General features: G+C 47.5%; 1 protein-coding gene across 2 annotated transcripts in view; it reads right to left on the bottom strand.

The window, feature by feature from the left end:
* MTOR (mechanistic target of rapamycin kinase) overlaps positions 1 to 12,875 on the bottom strand; it is an 865,133-nt gene that overhangs the window by 217,021 nt on the left and 635,237 nt on the right. For both annotated transcript variants that reach the window (XM_078642233.1, XM_078642234.1), the window contains one exon: positions 3,484 to 3,599. In XM_078642233.1, the coding sequence (XP_078498359.1) occupies positions 3,484 to 3,599 (116 nt within the window). The remainder of the gene's footprint in view (positions 1 to 3,483; positions 3,600 to 12,875) is intronic.

Below are 12,875 nucleotides of genomic sequence, written 5' to 3'. Positions count from 1 at the left end.
TTTAAATAATGATTTTAGCAGCTAAGTAAAATGTTAACTCAAATACGTCTTTAGGTACTGTGCTTTCTATTAAAAATAGGGGACTCTAGTTGTCAGTTTGTTACCCTGTCCAAGTAGGGACCCTTCTTTCTAGTCAGGAGAAGGGAGTTACACTTCCAAAATAACCCCTGCTCACCCTCTTGGTAGCTTGGCACGAGCAGTCAGGCCTATCTCTGAGGCAATGTGTAAAGCATTTGCACATAACATACAAGCGCCTCGAGACCCTCTGGGTGAGTAGTGCGCTATACAAACTTAAACTTGACTTGACTTGACAGTAATACAGTGAAAACACTACAAAAGGACACCACAAAAAAAGCCAGCCAATATTTATCTGTGTACAAGAAGACCAAAACGACAAAAATCCAACATACAGTTACCAAGATACAAATAATGCAAAAATAGACTTTAAATACAGTTCCTTGAAGTCGATAGTTCCATCCTGGTGTCGAATCCAACAAATCCAGCTAATCAGGCCAGCCGCGGCATCACAGAACAGCTATGGTACTGGGGAGACTTGTAAAACAGTACCTTTAGAAATGCAGGGCATTGAGGACCTTGCAATGAGCTCCAAAGAGTCGGCAGGCGTCGGTTCCGGAGGTCGGTGTATGAGTCGTCGGCACTTGAAGTCACATGTGATTCTGGTTGAACTCCATGAGGTTGAAGTCAGGAGCGCCGGTGTTGGCAGGCGTTGAGGCTGGAGTGTGAAGGGAAGCGGTGTGCCGCCCTCGGGTTGCAGTGCAGGCAGCAGATCGGTGCTAGTCGTCCAGCGGTGTCAGTGAGACCAGGGCTATGGTGCGAGGTGGGGCGGTGCTCGTCGCAGTGCTGGCAGGTCACAGTGCAAGCAGCATCGTCATTGTTGCTGGAGCACTGTAGTCGGCAGACAATCGGGAGTCAATGGCGCGGATGGACCAAGCCTGCAGTGTGGGACGGGGCAGTGCGTTGTGTAACTTAAAAGCGGTGACCTTAAACCATAATGCAGGCAGCGGCGTCGATGTTGGCTTGCAGCTTCGTCGTCCGTGAGACCAAGGCGGCGGTGGGAAACGAGAGAGTGCGGAGTGTGGTGCCCACATGTCATGGTGCAAGCAGCGACTCGGAGGCGGTAGACATTGTTGTTGGAGACCAGGGTTGCGGTGCAATGTGCAGCGGTGCCTCGTGTGGTGCCTTCGGGTCATGGAGCTGGCAGCGGCATTATTGACGGCGTTGGGTTGCCTTTTCCCCTCTGTCGCAGCTGAAACACACCGTTCCAGATGCAGGTACCCAGAGGAAGGCAAAGTCTTTGCTGTTTCTGAGACTTCTTGAACAGGGGGCAAGCTTTACCTCAAGCCCTCAGAGATACTCAGATTAAGAAGTTGCAAAAAGTTCAGTCCAGTCCTTTCACTGCCCAAGACAGAAGCAGCCACTGCATACCAACACAGCAAAGCACCCAGCAAAGTGGTAGTCTCTACTCACAGCTTCTCCAGCTCTTCTTCTTGGCAGGTTCCTTAACCGCATGCGCGCTGCGGCTATTTTCGCGCTACGCGGCTTTTTTTCAAAAAGCTGCGTTAGATGACGAGCTCAGCTCGTCATCAGCGTGCGAGCGGCGCAACTGATGACGAGCTGAGCTCGTCATCAGCGCCGAAGGGGTTAATCTCAAAGAGTTCCAAAGTTCTGGGGTCAGGGCCTCAATATTTATACCACATTCCCCTTTGAAGTTGGTACCAACAAGGGGACTCTGGCATACATCAACCAGTTGTGCCTGGCTCAGGCCAGGTTCACTCCAGGAGGGGGGAGAGACAGCTTTGTGAGAGGCAGCTACAGTCCATTCAGGTACAAGCGACAACTCCTCCCACTACCCTAAATACAGCCAGGTCTATTCAGCCTGGCTCTGAGTCACCAAGGAAAGACACAACACACCTCAACCTCCCCCCTTGTGCCTGTCTAGTGTGAATGCACATTTCCAACTCCTGTCACTCTCAACCCAGACGGTGAATACACAAACAGGCAGAGGCACACAGGATCATTAAACAAAAAAATGCCCAGTTTCAAAAGTGGCATTTACAACCACACAATATAATAACTATTTTCACTAAAAGATTAATTCTTAAATTCTGAGTTCAGGAAGTGTAAACTCCGTTTCTCTATCTTGTCAGACTGTAAAGTTACAGCTGCATGATGTTACAAGGCAGCTCGCATTATAGCCTATGGGACAGACAGTCTTTTAACAGCGAATAACGAAATACACAGTATTTCACTATCAGAACTTGTAAAACACACCACTACCTTTCACATGTACTACACCCTGCCCATGGGGGTACCTTGGAACTACCTGAGGGGTACCTTACATGTAAGAAAAGGAAAGGTAGGGACCTTGCAGGTGGGTGCACCTGCCAGGTCGACATAGCAATAAAAACTGCATGCAGACACTGTAGTGGCAGGCCTGACACACCTTTGAAAGGCTTCTTATGTGGGTTGCACAACAAGTGCTGCAAGCCCACTAGTAACATTTGTTTTAAGGTCCCTGGGCACACACAATGCACTGTACTAGGGACTTACTAGTAAATCAAATATCCCAATCATGGAAAACCAATCATAACACAATTTACAGCAGGAGAACTTGCACTTTTAGCACTGAATAGCAGTGAAAAAGTGCGCAGACTCACTATACCAGCAAAAACGAAGTCCAACATACCATCAAAAACAGGTCAGAAGGCAAAAAGAGGTTTTCAGTGGGGTACCTCTAAGGCGACCTCTGGGTGCATGCATGAATAAATCCATCACGGGAATCAGTGTGAGTTTAATAATATGAGATGTAGGTAGGGAACTTTTATTTACCAGTCTGCAGCACATGTACTCAAAATGGCTTCCTTGTTCACTTGTAATATCTAAGAATCGACTTAGACATCACAGGGGCATATCTGATCATGCAGATATGTCTACACATGTAGCATAGAGCACCCTGCCTTAGGGACGTAAGGCCTGCTGTTGGGGTGACTTACCTATATGGCATACAGTACCTGCAGACTCGGCACACAGGGGGTGTGCCATGTCATGCCTTCACCATGGCAAGCAGCCTGCAATGGCAGTTTGCAAGCTGATGCTGAGGGATCTCTTAGGGTGGCACAATACGTGCTGCAGCCCTTGAGCCCTTGAGGATCCTCTTTAGTACCCCAAGACCTATGTACAGGGGGTACTATTTACTAGGGACTTACAGGGGGTACTTAAGCTATTGCCAATTGGGCAACAATTGTACAGTTTTAGGGAAGAGATCTGAACTGAGGGCCTGGTTAGCAGGAACACAGTTAACGACTGTCAAAATGGAATCCAATATCAGGCAAAAAGTGGGGTTACAATGTCAAAAAGGGGCCCTTTCCTACAGTATATAGCCTTCAATACAACTGAGAAACTGTGTGTTACTTTTCATACAGAAGAACGGGTACTGTAGAAGAATAAAGCAGAAGCACATACCTTGCCATAAGTTTATGTAGCTCTTGCTTATGCTGCTGGTCCTCTGCAGCAATAGCATGCTGGGCCTGCTGCTGCATTGTCTGCACGAAGTGCTGCATGTGCTGGAAGGCCTCAATCTACAGAAAAGAGAATGCTTGGTTACATAAGCATTACATGCATAAGTCATGAACAGAGCAAAATCAAGCTGATAATAAAGGAAGTCTACAGACAGAATAGTCAATTTTAGGAATGACAGAGAAGTCAGGCAGAAAAATCCAGGTCAGAACTTAAGGCTAATTTCAGAGAGCTGCAGGCAAAGGAGGTCAGGAGGGAACTGGAGTAAGGGGGTCATCAGAGAGAGAAGAGACATGGCCAGGAGTGGAGGGAATTTCCTCATACCAGCCCTTCATCCCTGACTGCAAAACTGAAGACCTCTGAGCGTTATCTTCTTTTTTAGTGTTTGCTTTTGCTCTATCTTTTCTGATGGAGCTTTTTAACGGTAGATTTTGCACTTTATTAATACTCCTAGGTGCAAGACTTGATCTGGAAAATTGTCATCAGCAATTCCTCTGTGCATTGTGCGGCTCCGCATTGGATCCATCTGTGAGAAGGTGGCTTGGTAAATGCTGTCCACAAGTTAAAGTGGGCCCCCTGTACCATTCCAAGCAACCCTTATGATGTATGAGGTCAAAGATAACCTTTATGAAAGATATCCTAGTGGTAGCTATGGAGAGCAGCTTTCAGGCTTAATCTTGAAGGAATGTAAAGCAGTTTGATTTACCAGAATATCACCTCCTGAATGACTTAATGAAGGAGAACCACACAGTAGTTATATAAATTTATTTATTTATTAATATAACACTCTCTACTATCCGCTACACGAGGACAGAACACAAGGCACACAATACGAATTCAATAGAACAGTTGTAAATAGCACAATACACAGCGGTCTTCAGGGGGAGACTGAACAATATGCTAAAATAGTGGTATAACAATCACGACTTGATTAGACACCGTGCCTAGAGCATGTAGAATTACTGGGACCCCAAGGAACCACCCAAGGTGATGACACAGGAGACCCACGGAGGACGGGTGCAGTGAGGAAACACGACTGCGTGCTCCGTACCATTCTATGGGAAAGTTGGGGTTGCAAAGTTAAAGTTTAAGGACCCTTCCAGGAGGACTTCAAGCAAACCCTTCGGAACTTAAGAGTTTAAAGAGCCACCCCACCCATGGATACCGTAGTACCAGAGTTACCTAACACAGGAAAGCCGGGTGCATAGGTCTGAAGTGGAGTCGGAAAATCTTATTGATTTCTATGGAGGAAAGTGTAAAAGCACTGCTGCCGTGAAGGGGGAAAAGGGTCCGGTGGAATTCAAGCCTGGATTATGGATGGAAGGAATCTGAAAACAGAGGGGACAGAGTCTGGGTCACTTCAGAGTGACCAGGGATTCGGGAGACGAATGCCCACCGATGTCGGGTGCTTCAGGTGCGAAGAAGGGATGCTCGACTCTGCAGCTACGAGGACCAGGAGACGTCGAGGATGAACAGGAGCCGGAGGTTAGCTGTCCCACTAAGGATGTTGAGTGCTGAGGGGTCGGTGTCCGGCGGGAGCACCAACAAGGCTTGGGAAAAGCAACCCACGCAGGCAGGTCAAACAGGTATGGTGTAGACCAGCACGGTCTAGGAGACTCACCAAGCAATGGGGAGTCAGGGCACGTATGGAGCAACCAGGAAAGCCCAAGAACAATCAAGAAGACCCTCAGGGGGACACACAGGCCAACGGACCAGGAGTCGCAAGGGGAACTTGAGCAAGATTGCAAAGTATCAGCCCACAGAGCACACACTGTGAGGAGGCCGGAGTTCTTAAGTGCACCACAGGTCCTGCACGGAGCCTGTATGGAGCAAAGGCACAAACTAAGCTTCGGATGGAAAGGGGGACGAAGTCGAGCCCAGTCGAGGTCCAATAAAGTCCAAGTGTCCAGACCGTCGAAGGTTTCTTCTTTGTAGAATTTTGTCCATGTAAAATCCAATGTCCTGTAGCCAGGTAACCCATTTTAACACCCACAGGAGAGGGTTGGACAGATTCAGGGTACCCTCCTAGGGGAGGGTCAGGACAGAGGAGGGGCTACACCCATGTCCTTTGTCCAGTTTCGCGCCAGAGCAGGAGCCAAGGGCTCCCAAAACTGGTTTGAACTGGACTATGCACAGGGACACCAAATGTGGCCCAAGTGCAGACTTTCAGGCAATCTAAGAGCGCACCCACACAGCCCAATACACTAAATCCTTTCTGAGAGGTGGTCACACCTCCTTGTGACAGTATGCCTATTGTTCTGCCTTTTTCTGCTCGAGCTTGGCTCAGCTGCAGGAGGGCAGAAATGTGACTCTGGTCGGCAGCATCCATTTTGTGCTGTCCAGGTCCAGAAGGCTGGCACCGTTAGGACGAGTGACCTCGCGAAGCTCGCTTCAGAAGGGTGGAATCATACCTCCCACACCAGTTACTGGTGTGGAGGTATGATTCCAAGGTGTTTGATACCAAACTCAATATGTTTCTATGCAGCAGTTTTCGAGATAGCATTTACCGTGAGATTATAATGCACCTCTACCTATATGTCCGGCTGAGTCACAGGCAACCCAGGAGAATGGTCACCGAAGGCTGCAGAGAGGCTCTACTCATGCAGGAGCACCCTCTCACATAAAACCCAGCACCCTGCCTTCAGGATTGTTAAGGCCTGCTATAGGGGTGACTTATATGTTTTAAGTGTAGTGACTGTTAGATATAGTGAACCTATATCTAATGTAATTAGTGCAAGCACCATCTTACACAGGCTGCAGTAGCAGATCTCGAGTTCCATTTTGCATGGCCTCTCATGGGTGGCATATTACATGCTTAAGCCCATGAGAGCCCTCTGGGGTTCCTACGCACTGGGTACAGGTGTACCATATACTCGGAACTGATAAGGGTACCCCAGTATCCAATCTGGAGTGTACCAAAGTACATGTATGTCAATTTAAGGGAGAAAAAAGATAGACTGGGGTCCTGATTATATGGGCCCCAGTCTGACTAGTCAAAAACCAGAAAAACACCAGGCAAAAAGAGGGGGTAACCATGCAGTCAGATCCTACCTCCTACACCATCCGCCCGGGATGGGTCGTTGGTGCCACTATACCTGGACCTTCACCATGAGCTTACATCAGTTTCTTTCTGTTATCTGTCCTCGCCATCAGAGGCGAAGCCCATGTAATCTGATATAGCAGTGTACCGATTTCTAGATGAGATCTTAGTAAGAAATGTTACAAGTCCATTCCACAGAACAGGGCGGAGGGTGCGTCTGCAGTTAGAAACCTACCAGAAAAGGCATTAACAAAGTTAAGTTACTTTGATACAGACTTTAAATTACAGGTTTCTTACCTTATGAATAATTCCATCCCCTGGTGGTGGGTTTGTTGAAAGGCTCAGACCAGGAAATCCTACAGGACGGAATGGGCAAAATGGCCCTCTTGCCAGACCTGGCTGTCCAGGCAGTAGTGTTTCATGAAGATGTGTAGACGCCCATGTTGCAGCCTGGAAAATGTCGGAGACTGGCACTCCACACACCAGTGCAGTGGTAGCAGCTTTGTCTTTAGTGGGACGTGTGTGCATGTCTTCTAGGGCAGTTTCTTGGCTAGTACAAACCTGATCTTAATAAATAAAACAATGCACCCGGAGTCGGCTCTCTTTTTTGCCGCTTTTCCCTTCTTTGCTCCAGAGAAGCCCACAAAAAGTTGATTGTCTGGGCGGTGGTCTCTGGTCCGTTTGATGTAGAAACTAAGGGCCCTCTTAGGGTCAAGACAGGTGAGTAGTTATTTCTTCTGGAAGGAATGAGGAAGAGACTAGAGGGTTGGTAAAGGGATGGATTTCCCTATGTGGAAGGGCATGACTACCTTTGGTAGGAAGCTGCTTTTGTCCAGGGAGAAAGAAATGTAGACTGCATGATTGTTGAATGGACAAGGCCTGAAGCTCACTTACTAACAGAGCAAGTTAATGGCGATAAAGAACACAATTTGTATAGTCTGCAAATGTGGAGACCAGCTGTGCCTCGTTTCAAAAGGAATGCACAGCCAAAAGGTGAGAACCAAATTAGGCCTCACTGAGGCATCACAAAAGCTATTGGTGGAAACATATGGCCCAGACCCTTTAAGAAATTAATAGAAACAGGTGATCTGAAAAGGGATGGCTGATAGGGTAAGGAAGGATGAAAGTCAATTTGAAGAAATGGGGTGTAGTACATGGTGTGGTTGTGAGACCTCACAGTGTAATACACTTTCAGCACTTCTCAGGACCAATCAGGCTGTGTTTGTCAAATCTAAGCTCAACCCTGGGAAGCTGTGGCTTGGAGCAGTGAGGCTTTAACAAAGGAAGAAGTGTAAAGAATGTACAAAACAGCACTGAAACAATTGAAGAAAGAAACAAGACTCTCAAGAAATCCAAAACCAATTTATAAAAACAGGCTATATTTTAACATATTTTTAGACACCAAAATGAAAAAGTTCCGCCAGAGGGTTCTGGAGATATAAATACTTGAAGAAATAGTAAACCACAACATTTCACTTAACCACGACAAGCATTGGCAAATTCAACAAATTTGACACCAACTTTTACAAACAAGCATTGGCATAATCAATAGGTCTCGCTTTTGGGATCTTATAAGTATTTCGTTATGCAGCACAATACCATTGGTGCAACAACATCAACTGTTGCATTGCTAAACACTTATACGGTCCCAAAGGCGAGACCTATTGGCTTTGCCAATGCTTCTTCTATTTAGGTCTGGGCCATAATGCGTTGTATAATTAGCCCCTGTCCCAAAAACGAGTGCCAGTGCCCAACACCTGCTACCACAGAACAAATTAAGAAGTGCCAATTACAGACTGTTTAGATGAAAAACGGTGCACACACAAAAATCTAGTTATTTAAAAAAAAAAATGGAAGAAAAGCCCCAGCCAAGGAATGCCACTCAACGAATTATGCACTCACAGCTTTAATATGTTGAAGTCACACTTTCACACAAGTTTTCATTGTGAAATGTGCCAGATTGAGAGTCAGACAAATCTTTCCCCTTTAAGTTCAGCTAGCGACTGGTGGCGCTGTAAATAAGACGTTGAGCATTATAAACGAAATCCTGCATGAAACATAATTATCTGAAATGATATAGTGGGGGAAAAACCCACTTCCTTTCAACGTTTGAGTGAGGGGAAGGACTAAAGATATGTGTGCAGGATGCAGCTTTTGTAATAGAAAAGCCTGGACTCCAGAGACACGTTTGATTGAACTGGCTCTGTCAGAGGCCAGTGGGGTTAATAATGGGGCAGAATGCAATAATTTATTGTAATAAACGGAAAACAACATTTTACTGAGTGCTTTCTTATAACCATGACAATGTTTCACATTACTGAAGTAATGGTTAGAAAGCGGAGAGTAAGGCGCTTCATAAATGCAAACCTCATTTCCCAGTATAATCTACACAGCCACCCCAATTCCGTTATTTCGCTACGGAAATGCTCGTACCTGTGCTGCGAACGGACTCCAGCCCTTCTCTTGCCAGCGTTCTTTCCCAGTGCTGCCTGGCCTGCTCTTATCTTCAAAGCCCCCGGGCCAACTCTCTAACTTGGGAAACACAGTGCCAGGCCTACAGGAGCACTCTGGGCACCTGGAAGCTCCCCAAAGTCATGCCATTATCGCACTATAACCCACCCTTTCCCAACTCGTCACAGGCCAGGGTGGGGTCAGTGATGTTTGCTGACCCCACCCCAGCCTGTGACGTCTTGAGAAAGGGCAAAGTTGGTGATTTATGGATCGATAAGCAGGGCACAAGTCCTATAACAGGGAAACAGAGGAAGAAAGAGGCTGAAAGATAGGGGCAATGGAATCAAGGGAGCGAGAGGGAGAAACGGAGAGAGAGAGAGCGCGATGGGAGAGAGAACGCGCAACTCATACACACAGAGAGCAGCATTGGAAAAGGAAGCTAGAAATGCTGTGTGAGCAACAGAAAGATGTAACTGAACATAGGAAGTGGGACACACAGAGGACACTTTCAGGGATACAAATTAAGGGAGAAGAGACATATACAGGTAGAAAGTGGTGGGGAGTCCGTATAAGAGAGTGAGGGAGATATTGAAATAAGAAAAAGAGATAGGAAAGAAAGTAAACAGAGACAGAAACAAACAAGGAGGCACAGCTCGCTCCTGCAGGCAAAATGCCGTAGGATATGAGGAATGCAGCTGAGGGGTGGTGGGATGGGTGGGGAAGTGTGGCCGAGAGCACACAAAGCGTTTCCCTTGCGGGAGCGAACACGGGCACCATCTGTTTGCAAGTTAATTACAAACAGATGGTTTCAAAGCTCGCTCCCGCAAGGGAATCGCCAAAAGTGCACGCGTTGCCATTGAAAGCAATGCAAAGCGTGCACGTTTTTGAACGAAAAAGTGAATCGATTCCTAAAGGTCTCCTCCTATGCATTGCATGCGCGCTGCATAGGCGAGACCTTAAAAACTCTGGTCAAAGTGGCATGTGGTTACTCCAGTTACTTTGGGTGACCAGCTTCAGCAGGGATCTGGACAAGGGGACTAACAAAAGTCCTAAAGAACAGTTACCTCCAAGAAGAAGCAGTCTTCACTCCACTTCCAGTGTTAATAGTAACTTGCCATTGACGTCTATGAAGTGGTCCTGATGCAAGGGATACAGAATTCTGAAGATGCTTAAGGACGCTTTGTAGTTGACAGAGGATTTCCTGGGGTTATTCCCTGGTCCGCAATCCTGGTGGGGCAACTTTGGCCACAGGGGTCAATGTCCCTCGTAGTCCTCTTTGGTCCAGCAAAAGTCCAGTTGCCACTGGCCTACTGGTAACTGGTCAGAGTCAAACCAGTGGTTCCCTTACTCTGGCAATAACTCTTCTTCTTGATGACCAAATTACACTTCGAAAGCTCTCCCAGGTCCGGCAGACTTGGGTGCAACTTTTGAGCATCAGTACTCGGTTTCCCAGGCTGCGCTGTGGAGAAGAGCGACAATCAGATGATCTCGGCTGCCAACTCACCCAAGCATGCTTTCTCAGCTTTATTGGCTTTATGGTCAGCCAACTGACTCTTAAAGTCTCTGCTTCTGGCTGGGCTTGGGTGACAACTTCTTCACGAGCAGGACACCACTGGCAAGGTCCTCTTTTTGCTAGCCCCAGGAGCAGCAGGTGCAGTCCAATTTCCTTGTAGCCTCTCTTTGTCAGGTCCTCAGTCAGTAAGGCAGTCCTTCTTAGGTCCTCTTCCCGAATCCAGTCAAGATGAGAGTTCCGGGGGGAAGAGGTGCCTCATTTTATGCCCACAAAGTGCCCATAGCCAATGGGCTACTTGGATTCATCCTGATGACAACTTCATGTGCAGTGTGGCATCTTGCTATCCCAGAATGCTCTATTCTGACCACTCCCAAGATAGCTGAATCCCTTTCTTGGGAGTGTAGAGCTTGGTAGGCCACCCTAGGGATGTGCATAGCTCTGGGCTACACATCCGTGGGAAAACAGGTTTGACCAGTGTTTTCCCCTTGCTGTAACTGACACTCTTTTGTCTACCTAGACAAAGGAGCAGCCCCTCTTGTAAATGCTCACCATTTGCTCATTAAAGGTGGCTTCCCCTTTGAAGCTCGACTTTTGGGGTAACATCCCATGTGGCTTTTCCTACCTGAAGGAAATAACATCTCCTTCCCCAGTACATCCTTTGTAGGCTTTCATAGGATTCGCTTACACTTCACCACTGAAGGCCAGAACGCTGTATTGAGGACAGACCTTTGAGTTATGTTATGTTGCACAAGTTACTTACCTTCGGTAACGATATATCTGTAAGAAACAGTAGTTAGTATTAGATTCCTTACCTTAGAATATCCCCAGACGTCAGACTGGATCCGGAAACATTTGCGTAGCAGTACCCTTGCGCATCGGTAGGCGTCGTATGCGGCTCCGCGTCCGTCATCGGGATGACGTCGCCGGAGTACTTAGACGCCGCCCTTGCCCGCTGACGTCAGTTTTTTTTTTCCAGCAAAGGGGCGTCCCGGCACTGCCAGCAGAACCATAAGCACAGAAAGAAGGCAGAAACTACACAGTGAGAAAAAGATGTGTTTTAATGGCCTTCCTAAAAGCCAGATAGATGGCTTCGGATGTGACCGGGCAGTGAATTCCAAAGAAGAGATGCCCTGCTGCGGAAGGAACGACCACCTGCCCGCACTCTTCGAAACCTTGGGACCCTCACCAAGTGCTGGCTCAGTGAGCAAAGCTGATGGGTGGGGACGTAGGGGATGACTAGGTTAGCCAGGATCCCTGGGGTGTTGAATCTAATGGCTTTGAAGGTAATGCAAAGCGCCTTAAATTCAATTCTCCTAGCCAGCGGTAGCCAGTGTAGCCGATGGATAGTGGCTGACACCGAGTAAGACCTGCGCAGGCCAATTTGGCTGCTGCGTTCTGTACCCGTTGGAGCTGAGCAATCTCGACCTTATTAGCCCCCAGATACAGAGAGCAGGCATAATCCAGTCTGGACATTATGGTGCCTGAACAATAGTCTGGCGCGTAGGGTGATAAACGAACCCCAATAGGGGTCTAAGGCCCCATAGGAGCCCAAAGCAGGTCCTGGCCACTTTTTTTGTTTGGACTTAATAGCTGAGCGATGAGTCCAGCCACACCCCCAAGTTTTTAACGGCTAACGTAGGAGGGGGGGCGCTACCCAGGCTTTTTGGCCACCACTGTTCACTCCATAGACCATGGTCCTTTCCCACCGATAACACTTCTGATTTACTGACATTCAGCTGGAGGCAGTTGGCGGTCATCCATTCAGCGACCACAGCCAAATCGCCCTGGAATTTCAGGGCGTCCCTCTTGGTGTTGCTGGAGAGTGCCACCACCAGCTGCGTGTCGTCGGCATAGGAGACCATGATCAGCCATAAACGAGCATTAGAAATCTTGGGCAACAAAGTGGCAACCTACTGAAGTTGCACTTTGCCCACCAGTGAAATTGAATGCGAGTTAATCATTAAATCTGACTTCAATCAGCAATTCTTTTGATACCTTACAGTACCAACTTTAGATGTCCCAGCCAGAAGTTAGTAGGGCGGGGATGTCAGCCTGTAACCCTGCACTATGCAATGGGGATACCAGCCTTTAAAGAGTAAAACGAAAATGGTGGTTTTTACTGTTAGGACCTACAAACCATGAAACTGCAGGTCCAACCTATGTAATGCACCCTGCCTTTAGGGCTCACTAGGCCTGCTTTCGAGGTAACACACATGAAGAAGGCTTGCGTATTTGTCATTGCCTAAAATGGCAAATTCCAGTTAGCAGTTTAAAACTGCTCTGCCAACCAGCAATAAGGGCTGGCAGTCATGCTTTTGCTTTGTTACACTCATG

The sequence above is a fragment of the Lissotriton helveticus genome, chromosome 5_1 (assembly GCF_964261635.1).
Source record: "Lissotriton helveticus chromosome 5_1, aLisHel1.1, whole genome shotgun sequence".
Lineage (NCBI taxonomy): Eukaryota > Metazoa > Chordata > Amphibia > Caudata > Salamandridae > Lissotriton > Lissotriton helveticus.
This window is presented reverse-complemented; position numbering and strand designations above follow the sequence as displayed.